Source organism: Chelon labrosus (assembly GCF_963514085.1).
Source record: "Chelon labrosus genome assembly, chromosome: 1".
Lineage (NCBI taxonomy): Eukaryota > Metazoa > Chordata > Actinopteri > Mugiliformes > Mugilidae > Chelon > Chelon labrosus.
This window is the reverse complement of record NC_140337.1, coordinates 19238740-19255407: the sequence shown is the minus strand read 5'-3', so window position 1 is coordinate 19255407 and position 16668 is coordinate 19238740. Positions and strand designations below refer to the sequence as shown.

Sequence of the window (16668 nt, the reverse complement as noted above, 5' to 3'; positions counted from 1 at the left end):
CCAAAGTTATATGGGTGAGTAAATGACCGTATTTTATGCTAGAAACTAAAAGTAACAAACAGTAAAGAAAAGAAACAAAAGTAACAAAAATAACTAAAAGTAACGAAAAGTAACTAGAAGGAACTAGAAGTAACTAAAAGTAACATTCAAATCAACTTGATACTACAAGTTAAAACAACTAGCTGGATTATATTATCCACTGAAGAAAGCTAATTTTATCTTCTATTTCTACTCACATTTCCAAGTTAAGATCAGTTTAACTAAATTCATATCAATTGTCATTTTAAGGCGACTAATGGCAAGTTCCAGTTCAGTGGCATGTAAACTTCAGACAGGGTCTACTCACGTCTTGCCAGAAATTTCACATTTATTTTATTCAGGCCGTTTAGAGAAGAGGAATTCATTCCTGGCAGGGAAATGGCCTCCCATCTATTACGCTTATGGTGCCAATATTTTTGCTGATGTTGTAATACCGTGGTTTAATCCTCTTGCGTAGAGCCTTGTTTCAAAGGTATCGTCATTTTATGGTAATAGTTCTGTCTAATTAAAAAAGCCTCTAGATTTCCCAGTATTCGAATCATATCACCCTTCCTCCTTCTGCCCGTCACTTTTTTCAGCTCAAAACTTAAAGACGCGAGTTAAACGAACATTGATCACACAGACAAAACCCACAAGAAGTCGAGACAATGGATTAAAACATATTAAACTGAGTTCAATATCAAAAAACTTGTCATGACGACTTAAAGAGAAGAAATACGTTCATGTAACTTAACGGGGTTGTGATGTTTCACAGTGTGAGTTCTTTGTCGTCTTCTCTTTATGAATGTTGCGTCATCTCACATTTTTTCACGATAGTAACGGACCGACAGCGCTGTTGAAAAAGTGAAAAGTTCACGCATTGAAAAAGTGTTTAAAAAGGCGACTGGACTTGTAGAGTTTTTGAGAAGTCGTTTCACCACTCATCCGAGTAGCTTCTTCATTTCTGGAGAACCTTCAGTTTCTCTGAAACAGAACATTCACAGACAAATTCACACTTCGCAAGAAAAAAAGCTGCATTTCAAAGAGATTTACACAAACAGCTAGTCTTTTGGGTGGTACCTCCTCCTTCTTCACCTCCATCCCCAGCTCCCAGTCACTTTTCACGGCCTTGCTCTTTCTTAATAACTTCTGTTTTTTTTTTTTTTTTTTGTCTTTTTCAGACCCAGCAGCCACAATGTGCATAAAAAAAGGTACATTTTCCAGAATCTGTACGTATTGTTTTGTTCTAAACACCAGCCTCTAGCTGAACGGGCATTTGCATTATCTAGACTATCATTTGCATTAGCCACGTCAGAGTCGCTGAAGGCAAACCAGGTGATGTAACACCGAATACTCGAGAATGAACGTGTTCATGCACAACACTGCAAGCTGACCAGGGGGTGGTCATAAAGATTTCAAGGGCCTAATAGGCTCTGTGCATACACATGTATGCATCTGAAGAAAAAAAAAAACACTTCTTTTTGACACAATTAACTCATGTTCTACCTACGACATATCTATTGTTAATTGTGTTTTGCAAGAGTCTATGCAAAATAATGCCCTGATAACATCAACAGTAATAAAATGTTGGGTAGTAGTTTGGGTAAAAAAAGCCAAATTTAACATTCACAAAAAATCTTTTTTACGTTTAACAGAAACTCATTCTCTCGGCTTTGATCGGGGCAGCACCAACTTGTCTTGTCCCAGTATTTGCAGATATGGTCTCTGTAGTTCATATCACAAAAGGGATGACTTTATTTTCTTATCTCTTTTATTGTGATGTATAAACTTTCTGCAAAGAGACTGAATCTTTTTGGGCATAAAGAAATTAGTAGATATCCAAAGCAAATTTAGATAGTCATGTAATTAAACCGAACACAGAAAAGCCACGTTAAGCAAATTAAAGGAGAACCTGAAAACTGAAATGGTGTCGATGAGTCACTCTGTGCTGATTATGAAACTGTTGAATTTGTCACCTCCACCTCCAGTAAAGAGGGAGGTGACTGTATTCAACACGACCGCGTCTTCCCTCCTGCTTAAAATGCCACCATGAAAAGAGCCCAACGTAGAGCATAGAAAAAATTTATTCAGAAAAAATACTGAGCTACGTTTTACAGCTTATAACACAAGTTAAAGACAGTGTGAAGTCTCTTGTGGACCCGACAATATTATTAGTAGGGTTAAATCTTCTTATATGAACAGGGAGTGGAACATGCGGCATTTAAAAAAAACAAAAAACTTTTACACTCTTTCACTGCCCTCTGCTGCCCACAATGCAACATTACAGCCACTAAGTTGTACAACTGCTCTGTCAGAGTAGTTTTCTGCATGTCATACAAAGGTGGTTAAATAAAAAGAACACTGTCACTTTAAAAAAAAAAAAGCATGTATTTAACACTTTAATCTCAAAGTAAGATCACAATATGTTAGATACATGATACCGACCGAAATAATGCAAAACCATGAAGCTACATACAGAGGTTGTGTCATTATTTCAGCTGTGTGTCAGGCCTGTGGGTGCTTCTACTCTCTACTGAAAGGCGAGCCTTGTATAAATGTCAGAGGCTGACCACAGACGAGTGGAATATTTGCTCATGGAAAGTTAGATCTGGTGATCTCAGAGGAGGAGAAGTGACGACCAAGTGGTGCGTCAAGCTCCAGCTGTGTGCGCGTCCGACGCGCCGTCCACTATGGAAATGGGTTGTCAGGTGTATAATTGAAACTGGCGTCCAAGAACATGGCGAGAGTTCCCAGAGTGGTGATGATGACAAACAGCCACAAGAAGAGACGGTCGACCACAAGGGCTATGAACTGCCAATCTCCTGTCATCTGAAGGGAACACACACACACACAAGCACTTACTGCAAGCCCTGAGTCAGCATTGTACTGTACTGTATGAATGCAATGACACATGAACATCGCCGGGGCATGTGTGGGACACTCTGTGCTCGGGGGACCTGGAGACAGACTGAATAACAAGCTGCCTGAAACTCACTGTGTCGTCAGTGTCCTGCTTCTTCAGCTGCTCGGCCATGTATGTCACAGCGGCGATGGCTGACTTCAGGTTGGGAGGGAGGATCAGACAGTAGCTGTCGGTGTTCGGGAGCCGCTGGAGCTGAACGGTGCTCTCACACCTGAAACACACACACACACAGAGGGAAGCACAAGATCAACAAAGCAGGGTGGAAGTAGGATGTAAAGGAACAGAAGTGGGTCTGGAAACAGTGATATTAGCTGCACTTAGTTGCAGCAAGGCATGTGGACGCCAATAAAAAAATATGAACAAAGTTGTCACAACATTTGTCCTCACTCATCCTATATTTAGGCACTTTTACAGCTTTTACACTGTAAAAAAAAAAAAAAACCTTTCTGAATCCAATTTCACAGACTGGCTTATTTTCCAAATATTTGAATGAATCAGTCTGATTATTTTCAAGTAGCCTTCAAACACGAGACCAGAGTCATGGTCTTGTGTAGTTTACTTTTGTAGTTGTGCAATGTTTTTTTGCTAAATGCTAAATGCTAAGAATGCTCACAGTGACACCCTCCATTTTCACCATCTTAGTTTAGCATGCTAACATTTGCTAATTATAGCAATAAATACAAATACAGCTGAGAGCGATGGCAGTGTACATGTTTTACCATAAAGAAAAATGACCTGAAAATTACATTGTATTTGGATAAAAGACATTATTAAAGGGGAACTACTGTTTTTTACAACCTGGACCTTATTTCTAGCATAACATACGATCGTTTACTCACCCATATAACTTTTGTGTCATTTGCACTCGTTCAGGAGATAATTAGATCGGCGTATATCCATATAGTGGGAGTGACTGGGGCACCGAGATGTAGCCTCTAAATAACGCATTATCTGCAGCGAAACTCGTTAATTTCGCTAGTTTTTGGCAACACGGCTGAATATTTTTCCATATCTGAGGTTGTGGACGAAGCCGACTGTCGAGGGGGGGCGCGGCACTCAGAGATGGTATCATCCAGAGTTTCGCTGCAGATAATGCGTTATTTAAAGGCTGCGTCTCGGTGCCCCAGTCACTCCCACTATATGGATATATGCTGATCTAATTATCTCCTGAATAAGTGCAAATGACACAGAAGTTATATGGGTGAGTAAACGATCGTATTTTATGCTAGAAATAAGGTCCAGGTTGTAAAAAAACAGTAGTTCCCCTTTGAGGTTTCAACATCCAAATTTCATGAAAATTATTATTAGATCAGATTATTAATCTACTACTTATTTATTAGTTTTTCTATGTATGTGGATATCTGGCCACAGTAATTCCTTCTCTGTAATAACCTAATATGCAGTGTTTAATAATTTCAAGCAGTTTATTACGTATATTTTTTATTAAGAATGCATTATAAAAAAAAAATATACATTTAGCTACTATAAAAACTGTATTTTCACACAAAATACAAATACAGTGTAAAACTACACATAATTAAAATTAAAAGTGATTTAGTGCATTTCTACAGTACAAATTATAAATTAGAAGAAGAAAACAAATTTTATAGTCATGAACCATATATGAGAAAATGAAGAGTCCTTTTATTAAGTAACCCAATTTGTACTTTAATTTTTATATATTCCAGTATATATAGTGTATTTGTGCTTTAAAAAATCTGACCCATTACTACACCAAAGAAAACATATTCTAAACTGGGTAATATCTCTAGTCAAAGCTGTCATGACAGACACTCAGACACATGTCCTCTGCAAGAAGTTAAAAAATGCAGCAGCACCCTTCCCACACGCTCCGCCAGCCGAGATTTATGTTGCATATGTCATGAGTCACTAGCGCGGCACTGTTCGCCCCCGCCGAAAACAAGCCATCGATGACATTACTTGTCCGGCGTAGGACATGCTGCAGGTTTGTCAGCGCTGTTTCTCCATAACATACTAGATCAGTCCTTGAGTGCCCTTCAGCGCTGAGTGACAGCAGCACACTCCTGACACAGGGTGACACTGACACAACACTAGGTCAACATTGACGTGATGCAGCGACCTCTGACCCCTTCATTCTTCCTTGCTCACAGCTGTTCCGCAAAGCAAAACATACAGGGAGGCCGCCTATATGCTTTGTGAGAGACTGTAAATTCACTGCTCAACCACAACGCTACGTTTTGAATTGTACCTGAAGGATTTCCATCTACCATATATGTAAACAAAGGGTTAACCGGACAGATGATGATGCGTTTGTGCTCAGTATATTCAATGCATGCAGTATATGCAAAGTCAAGGCTCAAGAGGTATGATATTGCATCTCAAACATTTCAGACCTGGTTGATTTTCTACCACCTGTTACTTCTGTACTTCTGTACCTGTACTTCTATAGCAGGCCAGTTCACAGCTGCTCACGCCACAGATATATAGGTTCAAGCAAACACTCCCAGGGTGTTTACTATTTGCCAGAGATTCCACTTCCCCCTGCTGCCCTTTGGCTTCCAGCAACACTTTCACCCTTCATGTCTTGCAAACCTAAATGTGTTTTGCACATAGATAGATAGATAGACAGATAGATAGATAGATAGATAGATAGAAACTTTTGTGTTACAGCAGCAGAATACAAAAGATATATAAAAATCAAAAAACTTAAACTTAAAAGGAGTTACGTGTTAGCAGTATATATAAAAAAAATGTAAACAAGTGAAAAGTACACTGATGAAAATGAAATTTGCTTATGCTATTTAATGCAGTTTATACTCACAAATTAGTTTTTCTTTCAGTGTTGAATAAATTGTGTGATTCATAATGATCATCTCCAGACTCAATTTTCAATGTACAGTACATGCTGTATCTTCATCTGAGGAATGTTCACTCGATGCATGTTGATATACTGAAATTATGATTTCTCCCAATCAGAAAGTCTTGCTATGGTTTTGGGGCGGCACAGGGGTGCAGTGCTTGCGTAGGGTGTCTCCAGGTGCATTGTTAGGCTCATACATTTGTTCATTTTCTATAACCTTCATTCATTTTTCTGTAACTTTCTGTAACCGATTGTCCTCTGGAGGGTTGCGGGCATGTCTTTTGGACAGTGGGAGGAAGACGGAGCGCCAGGAGAGAACCCACGCAGACATGGGGAGAACATGCAAACTCCACACAGAAAGGCCCCAGTCGGCCGATGGATTTGAACCCAGAACCTTCTTGCTGTGAGGCATCAGTGCTAACCACCACACCATTGTTAGGTCAAATAGGTAAATTCAAAAAATAGCCGTTGGTGTGCAAGTAAGTATAAACGGCTGTGTGGATCTCTGTGATAGAGTGGGGAGCTTTCCCAGTGCAGGAGGCAGGGTGTACCCCAACTTCGATAGGTTCAAGCCCCTGCAACCGTCTCCAAAAAAAAGGCTTTGTAACTTCAGTTACTATGGAGATGACTTTGTGGGTTATTTTAATCATGCAGTCATATAGTACTAAGTTATGTACATACTACAAATTGTACATGTCACAGCACGGCCCAGAGAGTCTGGAGAATGCCACCAAAGAAGAACTTGGGTGTGATGCAGCTCCGTTAAATTAAATTGCACGATTCATGCACTGAAATCTGAAGTCAGTTACTTCGGTTTCTGCTGCTACATAATCTTCAACTGCTCATTCACCATCACAACGTGATTAATCAATCAACATTGCTTCGGAAACAAGTGATGTATATAGCCTCTGGTGGCATGTACTGTATGCATGCCATGAGCACAGCCTTCAGCTAAATGTCACACCGCTGAACGGTATAAAATATGGGTTTGATCACTTCACTACACTGCTTTAATTAATTTATCACTAAAACGCTACGATGCATGCCACCTGTCGTATTCGCTCCTTCTCAAAACTTCCACATAAGTTCGTACATGCTTGCACCACGCAGTTATATAGTGTGTGTGTGAGGTGTGTGTTGTGTTGACGATGTGCAAAAAACAGTCTGGCACCAGAAGGAGTAGGGCGTCAGAGGGGACGAGGACAAGTTGTCTGTGTCACAGAAAGACGCCGTGACAACAGATGGACCGCCGGACAATAAAAATGAACCAGCTCCTCTAGGAAAAGGAGGCCTGTGCGGTCACAGCTCAGTGCAGAGCTATGCGGCGCTCTACGTGCTGCATTCCATCCACATTCCACGGGCTGTATTCATTACCACAGATACATGCAGCCTTTCTCACCGTGACGCACACTCACACGGGCACATGTACCGTAGGAACTACTATTGTAAATATACTTGCATGTTTATTGGTTAGAGGAGATGTCTGCACGCTCAATAAATGTGTTTACTTCATGAAACCAGTTCGCACAAAAAGAGGATGTATACAGCACTTACAGCAGGCAACTTATGCTTGTCTCCAAACATCCGACAAGGGCCCTGTGCTGTGAACTCTTGGACGCAGTTACACAATACAGAGAAGTGGTTTGTGTGTTTCTGTCTGCCTTGATGGCACGGTCATCATCTCCCCCTCATCTGAAACAACAAAAGCCTCCCATCACTCAGCACCAGCTTCCAGTCATCTATTCTTCACCCCCCCCACCTCCTTTCTGTTGGATTACCCCTTAATGCCCAGCCAAAACAGAGGCTTAGGGGCTGGCGACTGTACGCGGGACCGTGGGGCAGAATCTGATGCCTTTGGAACGGCATGAGAGAAGACCAGCACCAGCCTGATCTGCTTCAGGGAACTGGAGAGCTGTTTGTGATGATGGCCCTGGGCTGGGTGGCTAGGCTGAGGTCTACAGATCAGGCCTAACATTATAACCACCTTCTGAATATTGTGTAGGTCTCCCTTGTGCCTCCAGAGTAGATGTGACTCATCGAGAATGGACATGGGCCTTCTGAGGGTGTCCTGTGGTGTCTGGCAACAGAATCAGTTTGGGATCTAGTGAATTTGGAGGCCAGGTCAATACCTTGTGTCGTTCTTTTTATTCCTAAACCGTTTTTGTATGTGTGCCTGTGTCAGGCTGCATCCTGCTCGGGATGGCTGCTGCCATCAAGGAGTGTCATTGCTATGGGGTAGGGGTGTCTGGTCTGGTCTAGGTTGGTGCTACATGTCTAAGTAACATCCACACAAATGCCAGGTCCAAAAGTTTCCCAGCAGAACACTGAATCACCACAAGATGGTCAATGCTATTTACTTCTCCTGCCAGTGGTTTTAATGTTGAGGCTGATCGGTGTATATCTTCTCCTTTTACCTCACATACTGTAGTTTTAGTCACCTAGCTTTAAGTATACCTAAAGTTGGCATGCATGGATATAGTTTCCATTTTCGTGATCATCTGACATTGACTATCTATTTGGCAAGTTGGTACTTAGGTTTTGTGTTAGAGTAAAAAAAGCTCATCAGAGGTCTGATAATGTGATTTTACAACCTCTAAATCTTTTATTGGTGTAGTAAAGAGAAATGTATTTTTTAACTAAAAATCTTTCGATATACAGAGCTGGCTGTTTGGTCGAACTGAGGACATACCAGAACCAATAAATGTATGATTTGTCAGTGACTCATTGACTGATTGTGATTTCTATCAGCCTAATGTCCAACAGTCGGCACCAAAACGTGAACAGACTTGGTTGGAGCGAAGCAGCAGATCATGTGACATGCTGGCATGGTTGAACCATGTCCGGTCACTCTTCCAGATTAAATAAATACAATTAATGATCGCCAAGAGTTTCATGTATTAAAGCAGATTTGGACAAAGGTCTGTTCACACATAAATCAAATGTCAAGCTACAGATTCATCGTTGATATTCTTGTCAGGGAATTTGAATAACCCTAACCCTAACCCTTAACTAGCGCTTTCCACTATTTGTTGTAATTTTATTCACCAATGGTCAAACAAGTAAAAGAAAATAACTGTCTGACATACGGATTATGAAAGAAACGGTTGGTTGTAGCCGTACAGTTCTTCTACAATGAAAAAAAAAAACACTTCTTGCTCTGCAATGTCTATGTGTTAATGAACTGACAGACATAAAAGAAAGAGGGCATGTTGCGGTTGATACTTAATACTTGAAGGGCGCAGATTTCAAGCCATTTGAAATTCATCAAATTCAGAAGTGATACCAGTGGGAAGTATACAAACTCAGGACTCTCGAGTCTCTTGGGAACATTGAGGGCCTTTGTGCATGAAGCATTTGGCTCAAAAGTAGAAATACCAACACACCGTGGTTTTCCTCTGGGGACCATGAATATCTGTACTCTGTACTACGCTCAAATATCTTATGCAGATCGGGGCAACACTAAAGCTTAGATGGTAATAAGAAAGCATAATAATAATCATGAAAAAAAATATTAATCTATCAATCATTTTGTAAGCCTTTATTCAAGGCTGTTATCAGAACATGAACGACTCCATCGGTTGATTCAGCTGAATCAAAATCATTGAACGTTATCGTTTCTCTTCTTTCACGCGGATGCATTGGATGTGGTATAAAATATGGGAGGCCGAAGGAAGTGCACATACTGTTACGGTCCTGACAGATTCTCAGAGCTGCTGTGATGACGGTCGTAATCCTGCCAGCTCCAGCACACAGTGTACTTTACTGTAATAGCTGGTCTGGCATCGGAAGCAACGTTCACACTTTGGCACACCCTACAAGGAAAAGATTCATGCCTGCCCTGGCTTTTATTAACATTAATCGAAATGGCTTTCCTCAGGTACAACGTCAGGATCAGCACATCTCAGCCCACAACGACCGGCGTGGTCATTACTGCGGCTCGACGGTTCTTTACAGTCTTTGACAGATAAGAAGATAGACTCTATAACTTTTTGGCAGTTTGTCGTTTTTAATAACCCAAAGCAAGAACTAGATCTATAAAGTCTGATCCAATGAAATGTGTTGTATCTTTTCTTCAAACCTAAAGCAGCATTTAAGAGATTTATGTAACTGCAGCTGTAGAAAAAGGAGTAACTAAGTAAGTCCCTGGATATTCTTACCATTAGCAATTAGCGTATGAAAGCTACATGTGTTGTGAAAAGCCACAGATTGTGTTTTCTTGTTAGTACAGGTGGCCTCACCTGTCTCTCCACGGTATGACAAGATCGGGGTTAATCTTGCGAAAGAAGTACTCTCCACCAGGCTGCCGTCCATTGTAGCTTCGGATGGGCGTATCATCAGAAGACTCCTCCTTCAAAAGAGGCTCCTCAGGGTTCGGCCTAGCCATGCCAATGTATTTGGGCAGGAAGTGAATAAAAACCTAAAAAATGGGAGAGTAAACATTTGGTGAAATCAGATTCCGAAGAGGGTTTGAACTGACTAAAATGGAAGCTAGGTTATTTTTGATGAAGGACCCAGCCTCACCTTTCGAACCCAGTGTGGCATGATGTGCGTGCTGGGCGTTCGGTGGTGCAGGTTGAGGACGACGACGCTCAGGATGACAGAGAAGGTAACCAGGATCATGGTGAACATGACGTAGTTGACGATCATCGGGATGCCGAGGGACGTCTCCGGGACCCTGTCAGCCAGCAGCAGCATGAAGACAGTGAGAGCGATGAGGACGGAAATGGAAAGAGTCATCTTCTCTCCTGGGAAGAGAAAAGGCAGTTTGGGGGATTAATTGTGACGGTAAGGATGAAAATATTAGAGCTCTGCTCTAGACCTCTGTTCAACGCTGACGTGGGCAGAATTTAAGACGTGATTTTATTTGACTGTTTGTCAAAGAGAAGAAGAAAAATGCTTCGGCTTTTAAAGGGTTTCTCAAAGACATGTGTTTACTAGTCTATTATACTGACTCAGCACAGTCTCACAGATGACCTAAAGTGAGTTTATGCTCCATGTTTATGCCATCAATCCTGTTGCTTTCTGATGATTCTATGTGTTTTTTCTGCAACGTCAGTAAAACGTCATTCTGAAGAGTGGCGGCACACAAGGCCAAAACTTGACAAAGTGGAGTCCTCAGCTTTGGCCTCTTCCCATCTCCCTACACTATATGAATACATTGCTTTAAAGGTTGCACTGACTCATGAAGCAGCCTGAATTAGACACATGCCGCTTGCCATGACGTTAGACAGTGCATCACTTCCTATACCCCCTCTTGGCAGTGATGCGAAGTCGCAATGTCAAAACACATCAGATGTGCTGACCTGCTCCGGGAGGCAGGTAGAAGACGAATATAGCTAGCACGCTGGTGAGGATACAGGGCACAATGATGTTGATAACATAGAAGAGAGGCTTCCTCTCGATGATAAGATAGAAGGTGATGTCCTCGTACAGGTCCTCTTTGACGTTCTTCCTTGACGGTTTGTGACAAATGGCCCATTCTCCGTTCTCTGTGGAGAAGGAGAGGTAGAAGGGAGGAAAAGTGGAAGAGCAAAAGAAGGGGAAGGTTTTATTCCCAGCAATCTGGTAAACCTTCTTCTTCCTCTGATTGTAGAGCTTCTCTGTTATCTGGAGAAAGACACTTCCTAGCTTCTTCTTGATTTGTTGAACTTTGGTTTCATTCATAACTCTTAATACAAAGAGATGTTCCGACATCCAATTAGCTTATTCAGCACTGTGTGAAAGGGCTTGAATGTAACAGGCGATCATTTACATTTAAAAGTCAAACACTATAGTTTAAAACAGAAATACAGCCTCGGGATAAAAAGCACTAACCAGTGAAAGCGTTCTCGTCTATAACAATCTCATGGATCTCTTTGCCCTCATCATCCAGGAAGTACTGCAGGTCGACCTCGGAGGCGTCGTATGTGTACGAGCGGAAAACCATGCTGCAGTTTTGCCAGTCAAACGGGAAGTACGCCACCTACGGGGTTGTTGTTCGGAAGGAGAAACCCAATCGTGCAAAATCTGAATGAGATCAACGGTATATCAACATGTAAGGCATTTAAAAAGGTTAATTGAATGTGAACTGAAAGAGCACCTCTATAGAGCAGGAACTGCGGTAGATGGCTGGTGGGAGCCAGTTGACTGTCCCGTCACTGTAAACTAAGACGTTGACATACAGAGCCACGTCAAACTGACCATCGTTACTGCGGGGAGAAAGAGGCAAATGTGATGCTCACCTGTCAGAGTGGCCAATTTCTTTTTCTATATTCACAAATACAAAAACGTTGCTTGCCGAGTCAGAAACAAATCATTTCAAATCATTTGTCACTCCTGTGCAACATTTGTCGTCTTTAGTTTTTCTACTTTTTTGTCTCCACAAGGCTAGAAATTCTGCAAAGATGTTCTGTTCACATGCTCCTAATAGTGATTAATATTAAGCATGTTCTCCGTTTGACTTTAAAACATCTGCAAGTTATCACTTAACACAGAACAGAACTGAAGCTGAGATATCTGAGTAGAATCCAAAGTATTTAGTCAAACTAAAGTTTTGGCCTGATAAAAAGTCAAAGGATCAGCAAAGTGATTTGGGCTCTGTATTTCATGGCGGCCTGTCTTGTGAGTGGTGGATTGACCTTGCCTTTCGGAGCAGTTAATCACGATGTTCTGTTTTCTGTTTGTCAAGAGGGGCGATTGTGTAAGTGTGAGCGCAGACAGGACACTCACTTGTTTATGAGGTATATGTCAGGACGCCACACCTTGTTGGGAGGAATTCTCAACACATCAATGTTGTCATACTCCTGTGGGTCCCATGACAACCTGTAGTCTGTCCACGCCTGGGAAGGACATAGGGAAAGGGGGGGGGGGGGGGGCAGCAGTGAAGCAGGAGAAAGAAAGAAAGGAAGAAAGAAAGATTTGCCTTTGACAAGTCCTTTACTGACGGGGGCACACACGCACCACTGTCACAAACAGTTCAGCCGTCCTGAATTGTAATTAGCGGGAGACGGGAGACCGAGTGAGTCAGAAGAATAAGAGAGATAAAGCAGGAAATAATTTGTGGTTATAAAAAGTGACAAGTCTATTTAAGGCCAGGGCGACAGAGCAGAGGAGAGAGGAGTCGGAGCGAGGCTCAGTGATGAAGACGAATGCTTTCGAGCTCATACCAAATTCATGAACACGTTGGTTGTCATCTCGCCGTTCTTCTCATTCTGTAGCGAGATAGAGAAACACAGAAAGAGGGAAGGAGGGGGGAGACGTAGATTAGTGATGCCACCAAATCTTGTTGTGTATGACAGCGCCATTACTTTCAAACCTCCTCTATGGAAACTAATAGGGATCAGGATGAATGGGTGACCCTCCAGTGTGTTTGTGTCTTGAGAAACAGCGCGACATTTTCATGCGTGTGGCTTGAAATATAAAAGACTCAGAGTAATTTGCTTGTGTGTGTGTGTGCGAGTGCGTCTTGGATGTTTCATTATTTACCAAGCTGACAAGCTGGGAGAGGGTCATCCCCACCCGCACCATCACCTTGTCCTCCCAGCTTCGAGCCGGTCTCACTTTCATGTTGTAGTCCTTGAATATCTTCCGATGGAGCCGTCGCTCTGTTTCCGAGGCTCCTGGATGAAGAGATGATGAGGTGAAAAATTATGACTAATGAACCAAGACTCATCATCACCAGAGAAAAAATAGAACAGAGAAGGCTGAAAATTGAAGGGCAGAAGAAAAACAAGCAAGGTAAGAAGTCGTACAATGACTGCAAAACGATAAGGTAGAGATCAAAACTTAATTTTACCTTCCACGAATGAAGATGTACCTAAACTTAATGGATCATGTCAGTGGTGACATGCCGGGAAACCAGATGCACCTCAGTGATGGAGATTTTCATCACATGTTACACACACTCAAGGCTTTCACGTGAGAAAATGATGAGGATGCTCAGTACGTGGAAAATCTTTCATCTCTCTTTTATGTCTTTTAGGCTTAATAGCTTTGCAGTCATCTATAAAGCCAAGGTTTGAAGAATGATTTACTTGACTCATTGATGAAAAAGGAACCAAAAAACACAGATAGAGACAGAACAGGAAAAAGTGCCTGAACAAGAGTTGATGCAAAAAAGCAAAGCAACCATCAAGTTTGAGCCACGCGATGCCAGAATAATCTAAAAAATGTGTTTCTGTTTGGGAGAGTTTCAGTGAACGCCCCCGAGGCCGGGACAACGTTGAAAGTCAGCAAAATCTAGTCTTGACAGATCCTGAGATAGAAGATGTGGTCTCCCTTTCTTGCTAATTATCCATTGCTCACAAGCATCAACCACCACAACTTTGAGCAAATACAGACAACCGTATAACTGACATCAGCACATTTGAAATTAATCACATCTCATCGATCTGTCTTGTTTCTAGTGTCCGTGGCGTTCTCGACAATCCAACAAAAAAAGCCCAAACAAATTCAAAAGATCTGGAAAAACAACCTCCCAACTTGGGAACTGAGACCATCCGGGGAGCATGTGAATGCACCATCAGACCATTGGATCAGTGAGTCATCAATCAGCTGTGGTTGAGAGGGGGTTTCAGTTCCCACTAAGATGCTAAAAATATCATCTAATCTATACTCAGGATGGAGTGCGGCTCTGTCGTATGATTCATATTCTAATAGTTCCATGCTAAACACATACAAAGTATTAATATTTGATCTGAAAAGGTTTGTGTAAGAGAAATCATTAGCACGCTCAGCAAATGTGTAGCTCAAGGAAAATTTGTTTCATTTCATCCATCTTGCAGAGTTGTACAGTAGGCACGATGACAAGCTGCTCCAAATATGTGCTTCAGTGCCTACTGACGAGGGGCCGCCTTTCATTTCAAATATGTGACCAAGCAACACGTAGAAAAGACAGATAAGGACAGGGAGGGCAAGCAAAGGATACAGTCAGTAGGGCAGGTGGTGTCTGATGGGTAGCAAAGGTGACTGAGCTAATGTAATTGATATGCAGCAAGGGGAAGGGATCAAAGGGATGTGTGGGATACCAGCTCCATCAGGGACAAAAATAAATTCTGATTAACTAACAATGTTGTGTTAATATGATTCATTACACGTGTGCCAACGGAGGAGAAGCAGGGCAGTCTTGGAATTTTTTTTTCTTTTTTTCTTCTTTTCACGAGGACGACATTAAAATCAACGATAGGACGTGAGGTACGGGCTTTGGTTTCCTTTGGGATTTCCCTCTCGTCACAGGGGAATACAGCTGTAAAGTCACCCTGGCTGCAGGACTCACAAAAGAACAAGAATACGCCACAACCCCTGTGGAGTTCACTAACCAATCCTCGGGTTTTTGTCTTTCCGCTTCCATTGCAAGGTAGGAAGGTCAAAGTCAAAGTCCTTCAGACGAGCCCAGATAAGACCTGATCACTGCAAGTCCTATCAGATTGATTTTCACCCTAACCACCCAAAAAAATAAATAGATAAATTCAGTCAATAGTAATTTAAGTGACGCAGTGAAGCTGAGATGCTTGTCTGTTATCAGATAATACTGTAGCTGTCTGACTTATAGTATGAAAAAGTTCCTACACTTAACAGTGGAGACGCAAAGGTTCTTTCCTGGGAAGCAAACAGGTAGCGGTGGTGTTAGGGCAGATAGAGGAATGGGAAAACCGCAAGCACAGGTCGCCCACAAGCACACAAGTATGGGGTCAAAGGTCAAAGTCAAAGTCAGTCACGTATTTTTGTTGTTCTCTATCCCCTTCTCTTCCTTTCTGTCTTGTTCACATTTAAACGTACAGAAGAAGGACAATATTTAGGATTATAAAACCTTTTTTGCTGGTATAGTGCCGGGAATGTCATCTCGGAATTAAGAAAACAAGTTTAGCTTAATTATGTGAACTATAAAATTAGTTCCTATTGGAATTAACACCAGCTAAAAATATCACTAACCTTAATCCTGAGGTCATTGTCTAATTAAAACCAATGCAACCGAAGTACACGCCGCCATAGCTAGCAGTGTCCTTACCAGTGAAAGCGAGACAAAAGCAGCCGAACGCGATGAGAAACGCGTTCATTCGAATGTTCAGCTTCATCTTCATTTGTCCAATGATGGCAGTCATGGCATCTTTTATAAAACTCCTCCTGTGCCAATTAAAGGCCCCTCTCTTGGCTATAGTCCGCCACTTCCCTGAAACAGCTTTACCTGGAATCCGAATAGATGAGTGTCTAACTGTAAAGCTCAGATGCGCCTCTCTAGCTCAGGCAAACCGGTGCACACCTCCAGTTCGATTACAGCTAGTTGGCTCCCCCAGCACTGCTCAGCTAACGACTCTCTCCCCTGTCCCTTCGTCTCTTTGTGGCCGGGGCTCAATGGGCGAAACCACGGCCTGATTGGGTGCGTGCACTGGGAGTGACGAGAGGGCGGAATGTGTTTGTACTGGGAAGCCTGTGGGGAAGGCACCTGTTGGTGCTCACCAATATGAGGTTAGCGCTGTGGGGAAGGCGGGTGGGAGGTAGAGGAAGTGGAGGGGGCGGGATGGGGTAAAGGATTGGCAACGGGCTATGGCTTATGACAATGGAGATATTTTTGGGGGGAGAGCAAGTGGGCAGGGTGGAGTGTGAAGTTGATTGGGGGCTTGACTTTCTCTGATGGGCTGAAGCCGAAGCGGATTATAGGCGGCATGTCTTGCTCGTTTCACTTTTAATGTCTTCTTCATCCTGTGATTCGTCTCTGCTGGAAGGTTTGAAGGGAGTCATTGGGTTTAATATTGCAAAACTCAATGTAATGCTTAATATTTAAAACTTTCTGTCTCACAGCTCATTATTTTACAGGAATAACTTGTCATTAAAATTCCCATTTTGTGTCCTTTACACAGCGGTAAGAACAGTCACCTTAAAGAGTGTCCTGAGGAAAAAGTGAAAGCCA

The 16668-nt window shown here is 42.2% G+C and overlaps 1 protein-coding gene across 1 annotated transcript; it reads right to left on the bottom strand.

The window, feature by feature from the left end:
* Positions 1–2706: 2706 nt before the first annotated feature.
* chrnb1l (cholinergic receptor, nicotinic, beta 1 (muscle) like) lies at positions 2707–16147 on the bottom strand (the record flags this gene model as incomplete). Its single annotated transcript, XM_084548782.1, has 11 exons — positions 15769–16147; positions 13248–13381; positions 12929–12973; positions 12492–12601; positions 11863–11971; positions 11598–11745; positions 11087–11272; positions 10305–10528; positions 10022–10200; positions 3014–3152; positions 2707–2847 (listed from the first exon to the last, which is right to left on the bottom strand). The coding sequence occupies exons 1-11, from the start codon at positions 15860–15862 to the stop codon at positions 2707–2709; spliced, it is 1509 nt and encodes a 502-aa protein (XP_084404908.1). The 5' UTR covers positions 15863–16147.
* Positions 16148–16668: the final 521 nt, after the last annotated feature.